Source organism: Oncorhynchus mykiss, chromosome 29 (assembly GCF_057628025.1).
Source record: "Oncorhynchus mykiss isolate SJ-2025 chromosome 29, ASM5762802v1, whole genome shotgun sequence".
Lineage (NCBI taxonomy): Eukaryota > Metazoa > Chordata > Actinopteri > Salmoniformes > Salmonidae > Oncorhynchus > Oncorhynchus mykiss.
In genome coordinates, this window is record NC_143050.1 from 28,433,872 (window position 1) to 28,454,327 (window position 20,456).

The following is a 20,456-nucleotide window of genomic DNA, read 5'->3' on the forward strand; positions in this document are numbered from 1 at the left end:
CTGATACCTGTCACCAGATCCGTACTGTCACCGAAGCCCAGTCAAAGCCTGTAGTTTCTCTTCATCTCTCGATACAATGGTCCATGCTGCAGCCCATCATAAGAAGTGTGCATGTCAATACATTACCCTGGTAGGCTGACAGTTATTATCTTTAACTAGGATGTACTAGATGACTTTGTCTAGGTACTTCACCGGGCTACATAGAAGACTGGAGGGCAATGTCATCCCTACTAGTGGCTTCTTTGAAAACTTATTTTAGAAACTCCATGATCTTCCTCTGGAAGGGGAGTCCTCTGTGTGCGTCTTGGTTTCAGAAATCCTCATGCCGTATGTGGAAAGACACGAAGATTTCAATCATCCTCAAACTGGCCGGGAGAATGCACTGCCATCAAATTTCAACAACATAATTCAATTTGTGCCTGTTAATATGTGGCATTCATCACTGTTAGATCTGTGCCCTGTGTTTACCTAGCTGGAATAACACTTTAGCCTGTACGGTGCGGCCTGCCTCTTGGTGTTGTTTTAAAGAGGTGCGCTGCTGTGTGCAGAAGGGCCCTGCGTTATGTGAGAGGCACTGTCTCCCCTCGGTGCGCGGCTGGGGTCTTTCCCCCCCTCAAAACCCCTGAGCTGAGGCCTTGTGTTTGGGTTGGCACCCGTCAGCATAGTCAGCTGGTCTGCACATCTTGGCCTCACACTTCCAAAGTTTTTTTTTCTTCTTTTGAGGAGGTGTAGCAGTGTTGCACTTATGGATGATTCTCTGTTACACACAAACACCTTGAGGGCATTCTCTGGACTGGCAGCTGCACCTTCTCCTTGGTCAAGGGGCAAACATGGAAAGGGTACTCTCTGCCACTCGACTTTCCAGGAGAGGAAAGTCAGGAAAATATCTGGATTTTAAAAAAATGCATTCGGAGGAGTATAAAAAGTCTGCAGTGTTTCATGTTGTCTTGACGGCCTATTTTAGCAGGTATTTATGACAGAATGGTGTCCATAGTATTGGATGGGCACGTAAAACAAGAATCCCAGCTATGTTATAGTCAGGTCTGTCATGGACATGTGGCATACAGCTGTATTCCAATAACCACACACATCACCAAGCAAACACCTGGCGAAAGAGAGGCCTGAAACACACCGGCCACCAACAGATAAACACCCTGTTCAACCTAGAGTCAGGGGTAGACGTAACATAGTAAACGTAAATCCAAACGTAAATCCATGACACTCCACTTAGTATGATATGTTATGTTTCGTATGGTATGGATTCATCTGTGGATGTCCATCATCCATTTCATATAATATGTTACGAATTGCAATTTAGCTAGGCTATGGGTTAGGGTTAGGGGTTAAGGTTAGGGTTAAGATTAGGGTTAGGAGTTAGGTTAAGGTTAGGGGAAGGGTTAGTTAACATGCTATTTAGCTGCAAGGTAGTAAGTAGTTGGAAAGTTGCTAAAATGCTAAATCTGTCCGTGATGAGATTCAAACATGCAACGTTTGGGTTGCAGACCTTCCATACACCCAGACAAACCACCCTACTTTCATTTTTGCCTTAAGTAACCTTATGTAACCATACCAAACATAACACATGATGCTAATTTGAGTGTCCTAGATTTGACTATGTTACATCTAGTCTATGAGACCAGGCTGCTCTGTTATGACTACAGTATCTACAACACTTCTGGACACATACAGAGGTCAATACAGTTCCATACTCCGAATGAATAATTAGGTAGGGTTCGGACTGTTTGTCTTCACGTGGTTTATAAGGAAAGTCATGAATGAATGGATCAACAATACAATTTGGAAGGTTCTGTTTAATCATCAGTTCAATCATAGGTTATAACAGTTCTATGCAGTTTCAGTTACATCTTCACCATGTCATTACTCTGTGTTTTCCACAACTTTCAGTGATGTCAGTCTGTTTGAGCAGTTTCTCCACTTGTCTTGATTCCGGTCACCCTCCCTGGATTTTTCAGATAGTGATAGCTTTTTCCATCCACAAACAAAAGGAGATTTATAGCCATGGTATCCTGTTTAATAGTCACTTATATTCATGATGTCCTGTTTCAGTCACCCTAGCCTAGCGCCCCCCCCCCCCCCCCCCCCCCCTGGATCCATCTGGTTGGTCCTAACATGTTCTCGTGTGGAACTGAAGACCTGCCAAACATGCTTTACCCCATCCCAACCACCTCCTAAAAATGGAGCATGTTAGTTACTTAGAAATGCTTGAGATAAGAATTATTAATCTAAATGTATGTCCCAGGATGTGAGACAAATGCAGTACATGAGCCCTGTAAGCAATAGCAAAAACAAGGTGAAGAAATTGTAAAATGCCAGGCTTATTAGTCATCACAGATTTGCCAGCTTTGACCATGCAGAACACAGACACGCTTTTCAATAACAAATGGTCCATGGCATGTCCCATCTGGCCACACCGGTAGTAACAGTACCAACACTAAAATAATTTATGCAATTTGTTCCAGACTAGAAGCCATTAAAGGTAATAGTTTTAGAAATTGCACACATTTCAGAATGGCCTTAATGTTCTTAATGTGACTATGGACTGTGTGACCCATGATAAACTGTTGGCCTATTTGAAAATATTTAATCTAAGAAAGTACATGCCTACTGCTGTGTCTAAGTGCTTTTCATATAAATTCGATATTCGTTTTAAGGTTGTTTAGATTTAGAAGAAATATCAAGCGCTTAAATTAATGCTTTTTTATTTGTTTGAGGACAGTAATTGCATTAAGAAGTGAGTTCTGCATCCTGATCATCTCTTTCCTTGTCTATCGTACAAAGCTTCCATGATTATCATACAAAAATTCTTATGAAATGTAGATTTTGTCTCTGTTGCTTGGTTTTAAATGGCATCCTCTTTGATTTTGAGTTAAGGTGCAGTTAAATCATTTTTCACTCACGACCACATCCCTCATTGGAACCAGTCGGCTTCACATCCATTATTTTATATTTTTACATTGAACAGTCACCTGCAGATAGAGAAGGCTGGAGTCTTTAATTGCTGAGAACAATAATGCCAACTTTTAGGTCCCCTTCAACAGTTGGTTGAAAGAACAAAACATATTTTAGAAGGAGAAGGGATAAGAACATTAAAGGAGGCCATTAAAGCATTTTTCACACACATATACCCTCTACTTCAAGTTTATTCCTCTTAATTGGGGAACTGTGAGAGAACTCTTCAGGGTGTAATTTTCACACTGTATATGCGTGCTAATGATGTCTGAATATCAAGGACAAACCACGTATATTTAGTGATCCATTTCTTTAAACTGTCTTGTGAAACTACCCCAAGAGATACAAATATCTTCCAAGTTCAGGTGTGTTACAGCTGGGTTCAACCACTGGACAAAAACAAACCCTTGTCAAACAAAAGCTGAGACCGGGAACAGGCAAGAGTTCCAAGATGTAGTATTTATAGAACAATAATAATTGTTCTATATAAAATACACACTTTTTTGGAAGAGTTTTGCATATTTTATAAGTTCTTACGCAGGGACATTATTTGACCTGAGGTCATCACTATGAATCACCAAAGCTCATCAAGGCAAGCGAAACATTGACGGTCCACCAGCCAACATCTCCTTTTTTTGTGGATGTCTCTTGCAATGCTGACTTTGAACACGACAACGTCACACGAGGGCTATGTGAGCAGTGACCTTTAACTCCCTGTCTGCTATTCCTAATTAGGTAAGGTTGTAAATATGCATGTACCAGTAAGTGAGCAAAAAAGGATTTAGGGCTACTTCATGCCAGCGCAAAATATTTTTGTTATCTCAGGTTATTGGCAATAATCACATAGGAACTTTATTGGGAGGAAGGTTGTTTTACATTTGTATCACAAACCATTTTCGAGAAAATCATGTTAATTGGCAATTTTAGGCCCTTTTTAGACTTATGCTTGCCTCGAAAGACCCTATGATCTGTGAATCATACATGATACAGGCAACATATTGGTTTCTTTATACCCCTTACAGTGTGCTCTCAAATATACACTTTCACATTCATTTATTTTTAGGCATATTGTTTGCAACAATATACTCTTCAAACATGTAACATTTCCAGAGTGGTGCTTTAGATTTTAGACACCAAGATGTTGTCTGTGTCGTGTATGTTTCACATCATAGGTTTCTTACAGGAGGTATATTGCCTTCAGAAAGTATTCAGACCTCTTGACTTTTTCCACATATTGTGAGGATAGAGCCTTATTCTTATTTCCCTCATTAATCTACACACAATTACTCATAATGACAAAGCAAAACAGGTTTTTAGATATTTTTGCAAAATTACATTTACATTTACTTGAAGCACCTTTGGCAGCAATTACAGCATTGCGTCTTCTTGGGCATGATACTACAAGCTTGGCACACCTGTATTTGGGGAGTTTCTCCCATTCTTCTTTGCACATCCTCTCAAGCTGTCTGATTGAACAGCTATTTTCAGGTCTCTCCAGAGATGTTTGATCGGGTTCAATCCCGGGCTCTGGCTGGGTCACTCAAGGACATTCAGAGACTTGTCCTGAAGCCACTCCAGCGTTGTCTTAGCAGAGTGCTTAGGGCGATTGTCCTGTTGGAAAATGAACCGTTGCCCCATTCTGAGGTCGTGAGCGCTCTGGAGCATATTTTCCTCAAGGATCTCTCTGTACGTTGCTCCGTTCATCTTTGGCTTGATCCCGACTCGTCTCCCAGTCCTTGCAGCTGAAAAACATCCGTAAAGCTTGATGCTGCCACCACCATGCTTCACTGTAGGGATGGTGCCAGGTTTCCTCCAGATGTGACGCTTGGAATTCAGGCCAAAGAGTTCAATCTCGGTTTCATCAGACCAGAGAATCTTGTTTCTCAAGGTCTGAGACTCCTTTAGGTGCCTTTTGGCAAACTCCAAGTGGGCTGTCATGTACCTTTTACTGAGGAGTGGCTTCCGTCTGGCCATCTCCACAGAGGAACTCTATAGCTCTGTCAGAGTGACCATTGGGTTCTTGGTCACCTCCCTGACCTAGGCCCTTCTCCCCTAACTGCTCAGTTTCGCTGGGCGGCCAGCTCTAGGAAGAGTCTTGATGGTTCCAAAATTCTTCCATTTAGGAATGATGGAGGTCACTGTGTTTTTGGGGACCTTCAACGCTGCAGATATTTTTTGGTACCCTTCCCCAGATCTGTGCCTCGACACAATCCTGTCTCTGAGCTCTACGGAGAATTCCTTCGACCTCAGGGCTTGGTTTTTGCTCTGACATGCACTGTCAACTGTGGGACCTTATGTAGACAGGTGTGTGCCTTTCCAAATCATGTCCAATCAATTGAATTTACCACAATTGGACTCTAATCAAGTTGTAGAAACATCTCAAGGATGATCAACGGAAACAGGATGCACCTCAGCTCAATTTCGAGTCTATTAGCAAGGGGTCTGAATACTAAGGTACTAATACTAAGGTATTTCTGTTTTTTAGTTTTAATACATTTAGCAAAAATGTCTAAAAGCACAAGTAGCAGATGTAGCGGACATGCTCTGAATTAAGTGATGTTTCCTATCTTCTCCAAAGCCTTACATCAGTGAAATTGTGAATTTCCTCTCAATACGTCTACAAAGAACCCTGCTGGTTTTCCCGGTGTCACATGCACACTAAGCTCTTCAATTATTATTTGTTTACTTTTCAACTGTAATCCCACCTGAAATCCCATATTGAACATTATTATAAGGCATCCATGAGAGGGGAGTATGTATCATTAAGAGGCCTTAACCACAGGGTAGTCAACGGGTGGGTAATCCACTCTAGTTCTTTTAAAGGGCAAGGTTTTTGGAATTACGTCTTCCCACTGTTTCATTCTCGCAGACTTTAGAAAGACCAGCCACAGAGGAGCTTAATTAACTCTCCACCAGACAAAACACTTCAGCATTGTTAAGGATCTCATCAACCATGTCTTCATACTGTTGTTAATATCCTGAAACACAAACAAGAAGAACAGCAGTGATGAAAACGTGGCTAATCCTGGAGGTCCAAGCGGTATAAAAGAGGAAGACGGACGTCTCAGAGTCAGAACAGCCTGAACGAGCTTGAGATCACGTCAACCTGCAACATCAACCTCTACGAAGATCTTCATTCTCCAAGATGAGAGACTCGGTCCTCTCCGTCATCTTTGCCTTGGCACTTTTCTTGGAGTGCTACACACCGTCCATGGCGATCCCGATGGGCAAGATGGAGGACACAGCCTTGGAGCAAGATACTCTAGACTCTCTACTGAACGAAGAGGTGGCCGATAAAAACCCTGATTCAGTCAGAAGCGGGAGCTCCAAGATCATCGTGTTGGCAGACTCAGGCATGTGGAAGAACCTGAACAGAGGACTTCCTCTCTACAAGCTGAAAGCTGCAGCTGCAGGGCTTGACAGAGCCCTGACCCTGGACCGCAGAGAGGCTGACCAGGACCTGAGCCCCAGCATCTCCATTGTCAGGAGGGACACCATGAGGTGCATGGTGGGAAGGGTGTACCGGCCTTGCTGGGAAGTGTAGATGTGACCAATGAGCTCGTCCCATCTCGTCATTAATCTGCCAGCCAGATCTACTATGCTGCATCTTGTCCTGCCTCATCTTGAGTTGTATGATATGATCTTTCGAGTATGTATTAATGTATTTAGACAAATTGATATCAGTCATTAAAAAGACAGAACACTGAATTTGACGTCTTGTGTATGTTTGACTGCATGTTATTATTTAGCTGCCTTTATCAGCCGTAATAAGGTTATGACAGCCAATGAAACACAAAAGGACTTGTCCTATGAGGCTTTTAAAATATTACCGTTCTGGAATTACCCACAGTATAACATTTACAACAGCCTTTTGTTATTTGATCTGTAATGTTTACATCACTCTGGAGTGGGAAGTAAGTGGGAAGTAAAGCCTATAAACTACACAAGAGACTTGCATCATTCAGGGAATAATATGGTGTTTCTAACAAACCAGTATGATATCAGCATTAATAAGCTGAACTCCTATTCTGTTTGTCCAGCTTCTGAGTGGATTCTGTCCAGCTTTCAGATAAAAAAGGGACGTGTATTTATTGCTGGTTGATTGTGGAAACCATTGATAATCATTCCCTCTTTTGGAAGTCGACATGACTGCATGTCTCAAAAGTTGTTGGGGTGAGCTGAGAATTAACATGGTAATGAGTTTGCTGTAAAATAAGTTATTTGGGTTGGTGATGATTGCTCAAAGATGGCCTTTAATCACTGGTTATGTGATAAGTTAAAATACTCCAATTATTTTCTTGAGAGAAGACATCAATGTTAATATGGTTCGTCTTGTTGGTTTTCAAAACATGTTGTGTTTTTCAACACACTTTGTCCTGTTTTTCCTCTGTATACTGGGTCCTCTACCATTTTCATCTTTCCACTGTTGCATCTTTCTTCCTATAGCCCATACACTGCTGCTCTCCTTTGATAACATTGTACAACTAGATGATTCCTTGTTAGTATTACATTGCCAATTACTGAGGGAGCAGCATGCACAGAAAAAAATACTACATTTAAAGTCAATGAACTGATGAGTGAGGTTTCTCCAACAAAGCTTTACATTGTGGAACAACATATTAGACTTTGTCTCGAAGTTTCACATGCTCTCATAGTAGTTGTATGGAGATAGTCTGTGCAGCAGGCTAATTCAAGTCCTTTGTGGCGTTATTCAAAAAAACACAGCTTACTATAATTTATATTTGTTAGGTTTAATTGATGCCATTTCTGCTGGACCACCTGGAGTGCGTTTTGAATGTGTCCTTTCTAATGACCTTGAAAGGCGGGTATCAAATGATTATAAACATCATAATGATTCCAGATGATTCAACCTGGACTCAAGGGTAGACATAACATAGTAAATGTAAATGTATCTCTCTCCATTTACATTTATATGTACATATGTTACGTTTTGTATGGTATCTATGTCTTTACTATCATTAAATGAAGACTTTTAGTTTTTATCAAAGATTCTCTGTAATTAGTATTACGCGATTAAACTGATTAATCGTTTAACTGCAATTAACTAGGAAGTCGGGGGACCAAGGAAAAGATTCAGATTACAAAGTTATAATTTTCCTAAAATAACTATTTTATATCTGAGAAATTAGTCTTCGAATTAATGAATAATTGATTTTATCTCATGTTAGTCTCATTCCAAATGTCGTAAACTGCACGAACCCAGTCTTCACTATGAGTCATCCATACATCAATTGTCTTAAATCATTTATTTATTAACTAACTAAACAATCACAGAAGTGCACACACAAACAAACATAGTAAATATGGTTACAAGAAATGATAGGGGAATGTGCCCTAGTGGGCTAAACTGGCATGGCGGCTTGTTGTACAAAAGGGAAGTGGGGGTCAACTGAGAAGACAACACACAGTTGATAATTATAACAATTGAAATGCTAATCCTTTGCACATGAACGCTGACTCATTCGGGAACAATTGCAATCAATATATATATTTACGCTCATTGTGTCGTTGGGATCTCTGCTGAAAAGTTAGTTTCTGTTGGAGAGTTTCTGTCCTCTCTGTCTCTCTCTGTCCTCTCTGTCTCTCTCTACTATGTGGTAGTTGAGTATGGGCCTAAGGGCACACACTTAGTGTGTTGTGAATTATGTAATGAACGTATTGTAATGTTTTTAAAACTGCCTTAATTTGGAAGGGTAGCTGCTGCCTTGGTAGCAGCTAATGGGGATCCATAATAAATACAAATACAAAAGCTTGTGTTGTTAGGGATATTACAGAGTTTAACCGGTGCTGCACCCAGTTTGGGTAAGAGCATGGGAACAAATTGATGGTTAAATTAAAGTGCTATGCACATAGCCTACAGATGCACATAGCCTACAGATGAAAGTTACATTTAGTCACATAATCAACTTTCCTAGTACCATACTTCTCTTTTAAAAGATGAAGTGGACGATGTTATGCCAATGAATTGATAAATTGCCAAATAAGTCATTTACTGAAACGTCGGCATAGGTTACAGTTCATGGTTCTTATTGATATGCGTTATTATGTTGACTTTCACAGGTCCAGGTTGGCTCAGTTGGTAGAGCATGGCACTTGCTACGCCACAGTTGGCGGTTTGATTCCCGAGGAAGACCTGTATAAATGAAAAATGTATGAGCCTAACAACTAAATTGTAGAAATGTAAACAGTACAGAAGGCCATTAGGTTATCCCTAGACATTTGAAATATCTTGTTTCCCAGAAGAAGAATACTACTCCTGTGCTAATAGTGCTTTGAATAATCCCACAGCACCCATGAATTTGCTGACAGCTATTTAGGAAAAATGTACTTGCTATGATTGCGATATATGAAATCAAATTAAGATGAATGCACTGTAAGTCTGCTAATTGACTAACATTTACTACAATGCTAAAGTTGTCAGTGATGATATTCGAACAAGCAACCTTTGGGTTGCTAGATATTTGCATTATATAAATCTATCTCCCACCATTTAGTATGATTTGTAATGTTTTGTATGGTATGTATTCATTTGTGGATGTCCATCATACATTAGGTATGATCACTTACAAATTGCAATTCATATGATATGTTATAATTTGCAATTCATACAATATGCTACAGATTTGCAATACGTATGATATGTTACGAATTCCAATTTGTTGTTGCTAATGTTAGCTAGGTGGCTAAAGCTAACGTTCACTAAGTGACTAATGTTAGCTAGGCTAAGGGTTAGGGGTTAAGTTTACAGTTAAGTCCAGGGGTTAAGTTTAGGGTTACAGTTATGACTTAGGTTGAGAGGTTAAGGTTAGGGTTAGGGGAAGGGTTAGCTAACACACTAAGTAGTTGCAAAGTAGCTAAAAAGTAGTACTTTGCAAAAATGCTAATTAGCTCAAATGCTAACATAACATATCATACTAATTTGATTGTCCCAGATTTACTAGACTATGAGACCAGGCTGGATGATTTGCACATTTGATGTGCAACCACATTACTAGTGTACCTGAAAGTATTGTAGTACACTTGTGTAAATAACAAGTAGGCCTATAAATAATTCATGGCGTGTTTTTTAAGAGGTACTTGTATGAAAGGAGAGGGATAATGAACTTGTCTTTTGTATTTTTACCCCAATAAACCTTGGTTTGAATCGTCAAGCAGACATTTATCATTTGCAGTGCAGTCCACCAAAATGTTCTGTTGTTACATTGTTGTAAGTCTGTCAAAGCAGCTCAGCTGACAAAGCTAGAACTTGCGGGAAATGAACAATTCCTTAAAATACAGAGTTAGGGAAATGAGTCAGCAAAAATACATTTTGTTATGATAATGAGCACCTCCTCAGTACGAAGGAGGCTGCCCCTCCTCAGCGGTGGAGAATTCTATTTATTCACCATTAATGCAGCAACATGGAACAGCACTATGCTATTCTGAAGAGAAGACATCCTGGATATCAGTTTAACCCGCATTAACATGTGCTCAGAGGACGATAATTGCAATGGCATTAGGATATTATGTCACCTAATTTCAATAGCTCTTTCTATTAAGGAGTTCTATTACCTAAGAATGGATGGGTCTGAATCCCTCTAGGAATCACTGTGTATAATATGTGCAAACATTTACTTACAAATACACTTCCCTTAGGCAGCATGGGGACACTTTGTAAACAGTGCTGAGTGTCTGCTGTGCTGCTGGTTCACTGCTGTGCTGCTGGTTTCTCAAAATTTTACGGGACATAAATGGAGTCTGCAGTGTGCAGTGTGCACTTCCCTACATACTTCTCTCTGGCTGATATCATGAATGGGTCATGAACGTACTGACCATGCACCACAAACAGTTCTCCCAATCCCCTTCTCTGTGCAATAACATAATGCCAGGGTTAAATTACCAAAGCCTAGCTCTTTCCAAAGGCAAATTACCAAGCCAGGCTGCCTTTTGACATTTACATACCTCATAAGCATATACAAAATGGAGATAAGTGTTTTATGGGAAAGTGTTGTTCTTTACAGATGGCCTTGCTGGAGAAACATCTGGAAGCTGTTGAATGGGAGGCTGTAAGAGTCACTTGCAGGGCTGATAAAAGGGGGCTCAATTTTGTTTTCATTTAAATGACTGCGGATGTTATCGCACTAAAATACATCTGGAAAGGTTGTTTTTCATATGAATAATTAGAATAATTGAATCAGGACACATATTCAAAACGTTAACATGACTGACCAAGGGCCAAAGGTTTAAGTATTATCTCTAAATGCCTTTGTTGAACTAAACTGGACCCAACAGTTAAATGTTGCATCTATTGTTGTCTTGGCCTTTTCCCCTTTCTTCAGTATATGGAATACATTTTCATAAACAGATATAGTATAAGGTATAATGGTTTCTGACTCCTTGTAATGTCCAGCCGCTATGCAGTAACTACTGCTACATTAAGCTTACACAAAACCCTTTGGTTTCTTTATAGGGAGACATGGTAAGGCCTTGCCTGAGCTGCCTCCTCTGTATTTTCTTCCTGCAGAATGGTGCTATTAATAGGTGAGAAACAGCAGGGGAAAGGTTAGCTGTCCATTGAAATTGTCTTAAACGACTCCATTATCAAGGGGTGTCAAGCTCTACCACGACTCTGCTGCCTACTTTGTGCCCATGCCCCAGAACAATTCCAGTTCAAAAGAGCCAGGCTTTCGAATAGCTCGGATTTGACACTCTCAAAGAAAAGGGGAAAGGATCAGGCCTTTGGTTTGTTTTGTCTTATTATAATGATTGAATGGCGCATATGCTGAATGGGTGTATCCTGCTGACTTTATTAAGATGAAATGTGTTTGTCTTGAGAGTCCAAACAATGACAATTGAGGAGGCTTAACATCTTCATCGTGAGATGGCACCATGTGATGTAGTGTTTTAAATTACAACCACTGAACCCAAGTGTTATGCTGATGAAACCCAGAGTGTTGGCCTAGGTACAGTATGTCGCTACCACAGTCCCACACTCACAGTACGATTCCCACACTCACATTGTCAATGATTTCTTCACCATCTGCCTAAAACAGAACAGAGTGCGAGTTCATTTATTGTGATATTGCTTGTCCTTGTTCATTGTTTAACTCATGTACAGTAAAACGGCTCTTTCACTGAAGTTGAGTTGAGGTGAATGCCTTGTCTCAATCCCCATATAGGACTTGGTCATGGACAAAAAGTATAGATTTGGAGATCACAGGAACCTTGCCAGGAGTCACAGGAACCTTGCCAGGAGAGATAGTGCATGTGATGATTTTTCGTGCAGAAAGCTGCCGGCCCTGTGAAGAATTTTGGTAATTATGTTACTTGGAGCTGGGCTCCTGCACCTTGGGTCAAAAGGAGAGGCAAGTGGAGCTGGGCTCCTGCACCTTGGGTCAAAAGGAGAGGCAAGTGGAGCTGGGCTCCTGCACCTTGGGTCAAAAGGAGAGGCAAGTGGAGCTGAGCTCCAGCACCTTGGGTCAAAAGGAGAGGCAAGTGGAGCTGGGCTCCTGCACCTTGGGTCAAAAGGAGAGGCAAGTGGAGCTGGGCTCCAGCATGGGTCCAAAGAGATGAGCACGATAAAAGGTACAATAAAAGTATGATAAACCAAGATTAGGGTTAGGGTAATGCAAAAAGTGTGTCAGGCATAACCCTAACTCTAGCCTTATGTTGGACACCTGAGTGGCGCAGCAGTCTAAGGCACTCCATCTCAGCACTAGAGGCGTCACTACAAACCCTGGTTTGATTCCAGGCTGTATCACAACCGGCCGTGATTGGGAGTCCCATAGGGCTGTGCACAATTGCCCCAGCGTCATCCGGGTTTGGTTGGGGTAGGTCGTCATTGTAAATAAGAATTTGTTCTTAACTAACTTGCCTAGTTAAATAAAGGCAAAATAAAATACAAATGAACCCTATCCTCCCAAAATAGGTCTCCCCCAACTCTGAATTCCCAATTTAACCCCTGATTATTGGATTCAAAACGCAAAAGACAGACTCTTGTGGTTTGTGTAATGAAAACAACAGAACATAGATAACATTTGAATGAACTCAGTCAATCATTTGATAAAGTGAAATCTGATGGATAACACTCTGTGATGTTTTGTCTTGGGCAAAGGGAAGAGGAACAAGGGTTATGTTCAACAGATGGTGGAGACCATTTGGATGGAGGGAGGCATTCTTTGCAGTGGAGGGTGGAGCCATGAGCCAGTCTGAAATGCTTGAAACAGCTGACATAGTGAAAGGAGGTTAGCACGTGAAGCCTATTTATAGTAGGCCAGGAATTGTCTTCAAATTGTCTCACCTAGATTTAGTTTGTTTAACATTACTTGTTTTGCAGTTGAAAAATCACAGCTAGAAACCATTTTTAAAGAAAGAAAGAAAAATGTATGCACTCAATACTGAAGCTACGTTGCTCTGGATAAGACTGTCTGCTAAAGGACTCAAATGCAAATGTAAGAAATCAATGGTTAAGTGTCTGGTCAAATCACAAACAGACACAAATCTTTGCATTGTTTCACCAAATTTTAACAAAATTATAATTTCTTGTTTAAGGCCAGCAGGAGGGAACTGTCTGTAAATCAATATTTGAATGGCAAATGTATAAGTGAAAGGAGTAGAAATAGAAGAGAAGGGAACACATTTAATGAAAAGAATGGACCTTGAAACAGAAACGTCTATTGGTGGTCTTAAAATGAAATGCAAATTGGATTTGTACTCCATGAAAGGGTACATTCCCTGCATACTTTTCATCAGTAGGAGGAAGAAGGAAACTTTCCTTGGCTACAAACAAACAAAAATATGCATAAATGAAACATCATCTCTAAACCTGGTGGTCCAAGTATTCAATTTGATGTGGTGCTTTCTATTTTCAGCTAGTCATGTTTATGTGAAGGAAAAGATATATCATTTTGGATGGATTGTTGTTAGCAGAATCCAACCTTGGCGCAATACTTATTATGGAGAGGGGATGCATCTACAACGATACGAGTCATCCACTGCTTTGAAATGTGTTCATATAGTGCCACGGTCTCAATGTTCTACAGCTTCAATAAAAGTAGCTGCTAAATGCTCACACACATTTTGTATAGATTACATTAATAACTCAGGTTATATCTCAGTCCTTTTCTTTTCAGGGGGCAAAAACTTGTCATGGTACTGAATAGTGGGAATTTGATTTAAAGCACATTACATGTCCATTTGAGACAACCCTGTCTCATTAGCCCTGTTTGTACCTGGTTCTCTAACTTTGCGTCCTTTGCCCTCTTCATGTCCACATTCTGATTGTGCCCACATTTTTTTGAAAGGTGTAGACACTCAAAAGACACAATGTCATCTGATTGTGATCAGATCATCCTGGCCGCCTCCGGAGGATAGGGAGACACACATTGTGTCTGGATGTCTTACAAGTGTAGACAGCTCGTGAGAGAGAAACCATTTAAATCATAAATATTCCGCCCTCTAAAATCATTGGCAGGTGGCATCATTGACTGATTACATCAATATGTGTCTTACAATAAATAAATAAATTGTATTTGGAAAGAATAGCTGTGAAATCATTGGCATAAAGGAAGTGAACAGGAAATCTGGTCACAATGCAGACACAGTGGACAGATAACAGAAACATTTTAATACCATGTGTAGACACACTTCTGGAAATGTGGGCACAATCAGAATGTAGACAAGATAAAGACAAAGGACCCATGTTAGCACCAGGTATAAACGGGGCTTTAGTTACTGTCACTCGTTACATCCCAGCGAGCAACAAACGTTTCCAAAACGTTTGAGAACTTTCCCTTAAACTAACGTTTTCATAGGAATGTTACAGTGATGTGCCAGGACTGTTTTCAAGAGACCATTCCTTTAACATCAAAAATAACTTGCCCAGAATGTGGTTACCATGTTCACAGAATATTTCATATTAATGTTCTTCAATAGTTTAATTGGAACATTGCAAGAGTCTTCCAGTTATCAGTCTTCTGAGGGTTAGGAGAATATTCCATCAACGTCACACCAAACATACACAGAACATGGTTGCCATGTTCTCAGAATATAAGATATTAATGTTTTAGACACGTTTCATGGGAATGTTGAAAGAACATTCATGTGTCCAATGATGTTTTAAACAAAGGATGTTCTGTCATGGTCTCCTGTAGGTTAATGTCTAGTTTCCATAAAGACGTTTTGCAATGGAGAGGGTCAAAAGCTTCAAGTTCCTCAGCGTGGACATCACTGAGGACCTGAAATGGTCCCTCCCTAATATATTTTCAACTTTTTGGTTACTGTATTGCTGGATATTACTGCACTGTTGGAGCTAGAAACATAAGCATTTTGCTGCACCTGCAAATAACATCTGAAAATCTGTGCACGCGACCAATAACATTTGATTTGGTTCACCAATCAGGGCCTTGATGGGCTCGGCAACAGTTATAAGGGGTGATCTGTAATGAAACACGTCTCTTTGGGACTATTAGGCGACGTCCTAAAAACATACTTATGGAAGTCACTGGAACAAGCTAGGAACTAGACAAAAACTTCCAAGGTACCATGACAGGATGTCATATATTTTTAATGTCCTTGGACACATTAATATTTTGGCAACATTCCAATGACTCATGTCTAGAACATTAATATCTTATATTCTGAGAACATGGCAGCCATGTTCTCTACATGTTTGATGTGACGTTGATGGAATATACTCCTAACCCTCAGAAAATTGGACACATGAAAGTTATTGCAAAGTCCCATGAAATGGGTCTAGAAAGTGTATAATGGATATTCTGAGAACACGGTAACCACATTCTGGGTAAATTCTGTTTGACATTAAGGGAACGTTCTCCTAACTCTAATGGCAAAACATGATAAATAGGTTCTCAGGAGGTTTTTGCTAACATACAGTAACAGCCAAAAGTTGACACAATACTCATTCAAGGGTTTTTCTTTATGTTGACTATTTTCTACTATTTTCTATTGTAGAATAATAGTAAAGACGTCAACACTATGAAAAAACACATATGGAATCATATAGAACCAAAAAAATGTTTAAACAAATGTAAATATATTTTATATTTGAGATTCTTCAAAGAAGCCACCCTTTGCCTTGACGACAGCTTTGCACACTCTTGGCAGTCTCTCAACCAGCTTCACCTGAAATTATTTTCCAACAGTCTTGAAGGAGTTCCCACATATGCTGAGCACTTGTTGGATGATTTTCCTTCACTCTGCAGTCTAATTAATCAAATGGCTACCCAGACTATTTGCATTGCCAGTACATCCTGTCCTTGGATCTCTTGAACCATCTGTGTAAATGGCCACAAATTCGTGATACACAGTATGCAGATGTCTCTTAAACAAAGCAGATGGATCAACACCCTCTCTATCTTTCCGTAGTCTCGCCAACACTTCTAGGTCAACTACTGGAGGTGGGAGTAGTCAAGTTGGGTTTACTGGAATAGCTACCGTTGGACTAAACTCTCTTCCATACAGTCCATCTCCCTCGCCTTTGTAGTCCCCAACCACCCAACGTTTGTGTTCTGTCCTTGCTCATGTTCCTAGCATGCCTGTAAAATCCCTTTCGAAAGATGAGACACCCCATGTCCCTGTAGGTTGACCCAATAATTAATTGCCAGCTGCAGTCTCCTAATCTACAATGACATATCCCCCATCTCCACCTGTAGTGCAGACACTGGGGAGGTCTGAAACGATCCAGTACATATTCTGAGTCCTTGCCCCTGCATGACATCTAGCCTTTCCAATGAGGCACGGGCTGCCTAACCATACGCTATACTGCCATAGTCTATTACAAATCGGATCCATGCAACATACATCGTTCTCAATGAGTAACGCCCAGCCCCCAGTCCTTCCCTGTCAGACAGCCCAAAGTATACCACAAGGAACCTGATGGCCCCCACCCTTTCCAAGTTTCTCCCATATAACCTCAAGCGTACCTCATCTCCCACCTTCCTCCTGGTAAAGAACAATGTCTGAGTTTTCTCTACAGATAACCTGAATCCTCACACTACCTCATCAATTGCTTCCTGTACCTTCCTGACTATCTATGGCACATTTCTTCCCCCCTTCCATAAGTCCCCATCATCTGCAAATAACGACCTCCCAATATCCGTCCTTACTGGAGAGTAAACAGTATTGATCATGATTGAGAACAACAGAGGACTAATTACTCTCCCCTGCGGTGTACCGTTATCCACCAGGTACTGATGTTAGGCGATTAGGCCTGGCTCGCAGTCAACGTTCCAATTCATCACAAAGGTGTTCGATGGGATTGAGGTCAGGGCTCTGTGCAGGCCAGTCAAGGTCTTCCACACCGATCTCGACAAACCATTTCTGTATGGACTTCGCTTTGTGTAAGGGAGTATTATCATGCTGAAACAGGAAAGGGACTTCCCCAAACTGTTGCCACAAAGTTGGAAGCACATAATCACCTAGTGTGTCATTGTATGCTGTAGTGTTGAAATTTCCCTTCAATGGAACCAATGGGCCTAGCACGAACCATGAAAAACAGCTCCAGACCATTATTCCTCCTCCAACAAACTTTACAGTTGGCACTATGCATTGGGGCAGGTAGCGTTCTCCTGGCATCCACCAAATCCAGATTTGTCCGTCGGACTGCCAGATGGTGAAGCGTGATTCATCACTCCAGAGAACGCCTTTCCACTGCTCCAGAGTCGAATGGCAGCGAGCTTTACACCACTCCAGCCGACGCTTGGCATTGCGCATGGTGATATTAGTCTTGTGTGCGGCTGCTCAGCCATGGAAACCCCTTTCCTGAAGCTCCAGTTCATGTGCTGAAGTTGCTTCCAGAGGCAGTTTGGAACTTGGTAGAGAGTGTTGCAACTGAGGACAGACAATTTTTACGCACAACGCGCTTCACCAGCGCTCGGCGGTCCCGTTCTGTGAGCTTGTGTGGCCTACCACTTTGCGGCTGAGCCATTGTTGCTCCTAGACGTTTCCACTTCATAATAACAGCCGTTGACTGGAGCAGCTCTAACAGGGCAGACATTTTTGTAACAGACTTGTTGGAAAAGTGGCATCCTATGACGGTACCACATTAAAAGTCACTGAGCTCTTCAGTTAGGCCATTCTACTGCCAATGTTTGTCCTTGGCGATTGCATGGCTGTGTGCTCAATTTTATACACCTGTTAAGTGGCTGAATGGATGTGGCTGAAATAGCCAAATCCACTCATTTGAAGGGGTGTCCACATACTTTTGTATATATAGTGTACATTCCATAATCTTACATATATGTGATGTTAAAGCTATTGGCTGATGCAACATTTACATCCTCCCTCCTATCCATCACTCCAGGGTGCTCTGCTCTCGTTCTCTCTCTCCCACTCTGCCCCTGCTCTGACAAATTTGCTGATCTACGCACCTGGACAAACGCTGTGGCCATCATCTCTGCCTTCTTCTCATCTGTTAATGCCATATCCTCCCCACTCGTCAACACTGGATAATCCCATTCCCTTCTGACCCCTCCCACAGGTGTCACCCTTCCAATGGTGTCACAGAACTGACGCCAACATGACCTGGGCCTGCTTATACTGAATTAGATGTTGGAAGTTGTGTCCATTTCAGTACTCTAAATGCTCTGTTCCTACTCCTCACCATTACCCCACATTTCTCCGTCCACCATGGGACTGCTTTCCTCCTCCTTCTCCCATTCTAAGGTATAGCCTCAGTAGCTGCCCCCACTAAAGCTGTTCTAACCGAGTTAATCATACTATCCACATCCCCTCTCATATCCACCTGCTCACTCAGCTCCTGAAACTGATCCTACTTTGCCCTTCCAAACACCCACCTGCCTACTCCATCCACTGACACCTCCTCCTCCCTCCGGCCTACTGTGCATACTATGGGATAAAGATCACTCCATACTGTCGACTCCTCCTATACCTCCCACTCACAGACTCCTGCCATCGCACTAGATACCAGAGTGAGGTCCCCTACAAAACTCCAACGTCGGTTTGAGCAAATTTTCCTGCACACAAATAAATTCAGGCTTAACTGGCATATCCACAATGAACTGTTTGAACTCCTGCCCATTAGCCAATAGGCTTCGAGCATTCAATTGTAGTATTACCACCATAACTAAGATCCAGTAATACATGACTTCAGCCTCGGGTGATTGAGGTAATCTCAAACCTCTTCTCATGTCAACCCTGTCACTCAGATGTCTCTCAGCATATGATACCCTTCTCTACACTCTCACTTGCTGCACCTCCGCTGCCTGCTTCATTGTCTCACACCCACCATATGCCACACTATGAGCACCCCCACAGCACATTGGTTGTACACCATCCCCACACTTCCCATACGCATGTTCCCATCCACACCTGGCACACCTCTTTTTCTGTTTCCTTGCTGTTGCCACATGCCCAAACCTTTGGCATTTATCACAGCTTAAAGGCTTCGGTACATAAGCCCTCGCATAATAACTCCTATATCATATGGTTACTTTATTTGGCAGTATCCACTTGGGGCTCCCGTGTGGCGCAGCAGTCTAAGGCACTGCATCTCAGTGCTAGAGCTGTCACTGCAGACCCTTGTTTGATCCCGGGCTGGGTCCCATAGGGCAGCGCACAATTGTCCCAGCATTGTCTGGGTTAGGGGAGGCCGGGGTAGGCCGTCATTGTAAATGAGAATTTGTTCTTAACTGACTTGCCTAGTTAAATTAAAAATGGGCTATCTAACTCCATCTCTTGTTTCTTACAATCTTTGAACATTCACTAGAACGCCTCCTCTGAAGTTGTAGCTTACCTCCTTAGTGCTAACACTCAGGGGCACTCCTGTTATAACCCCTTTAATCCACTGCTTCCCTGCTTGATCAGTCCAGCTGCTCGACACCACCTTACACTTCCCTATTTGCTTCATCCTGAGAGCTTTTTCCCTCTGCGCCATGTCCTTACAGAACACCAACAAGATCCCATCTCTTAACACTTTAGCATAGACAACTACCCCAATCAACTCTTCCATCACAGCCGTCAACCTTATCAGACTCATCGCCCCAACTCCCCCTTCCTTCCTAAACTTCAGAATCACTTTATGCTCCTCCTCACCTCCATGCTCCCCTGGCGACTTATCTTGCCCTTCCTCGGCACTCTTTACCTCCGAACTGCTGTTCCACTATGCTCCATACTTTCTTCTTTTGCGCCTCACTTTCTTCTCCATCCCTATCTCCTATCATCTCTGACCCAGTCCAACTGGCCCGAACCGCAACCACACCAAGTAAAGTTTGATTGTTTGCTTATCAACGATTGATACCAGAGCTCCGATCAACCCACGTTACATCTCAACCGAGTTCAGATTCCTATTCAGATTCCCCCAACGGCATAAGGCGAGGGTAAGTGGACGAGGGTGTGTCTTTTATGAGTTTGAACCGCAGCCCTTGAGTCTTATCTCCCTGGTGTTTCATGACTTTCTGCCTTCTCACAGCAACCAAATATTGCACAGAAAATTGACCATGGTGATG

General features: G+C 41.7%; 1 protein-coding gene across 1 annotated transcript; it reads left to right on the forward strand.

The window, feature by feature from the left end:
* The first annotated feature begins 6,041 nt into the window (after nt 1–6,041).
* On the forward strand, nt 6,042–6,678 carry pmchl (pro-melanin-concentrating hormone, like). Its single transcript, XM_021590863.3, has one exon. The coding sequence runs from the start codon at nt 6,116–6,118 to the stop codon at nt 6,512–6,514; it is 399 nt and encodes a 132-aa protein (XP_021446538.1). The 5' UTR covers nt 6,042–6,115; the 3' UTR covers nt 6,515–6,678.
* The last annotated feature ends 13,778 nt before the right edge of the window (nt 6,679–20,456 follow it).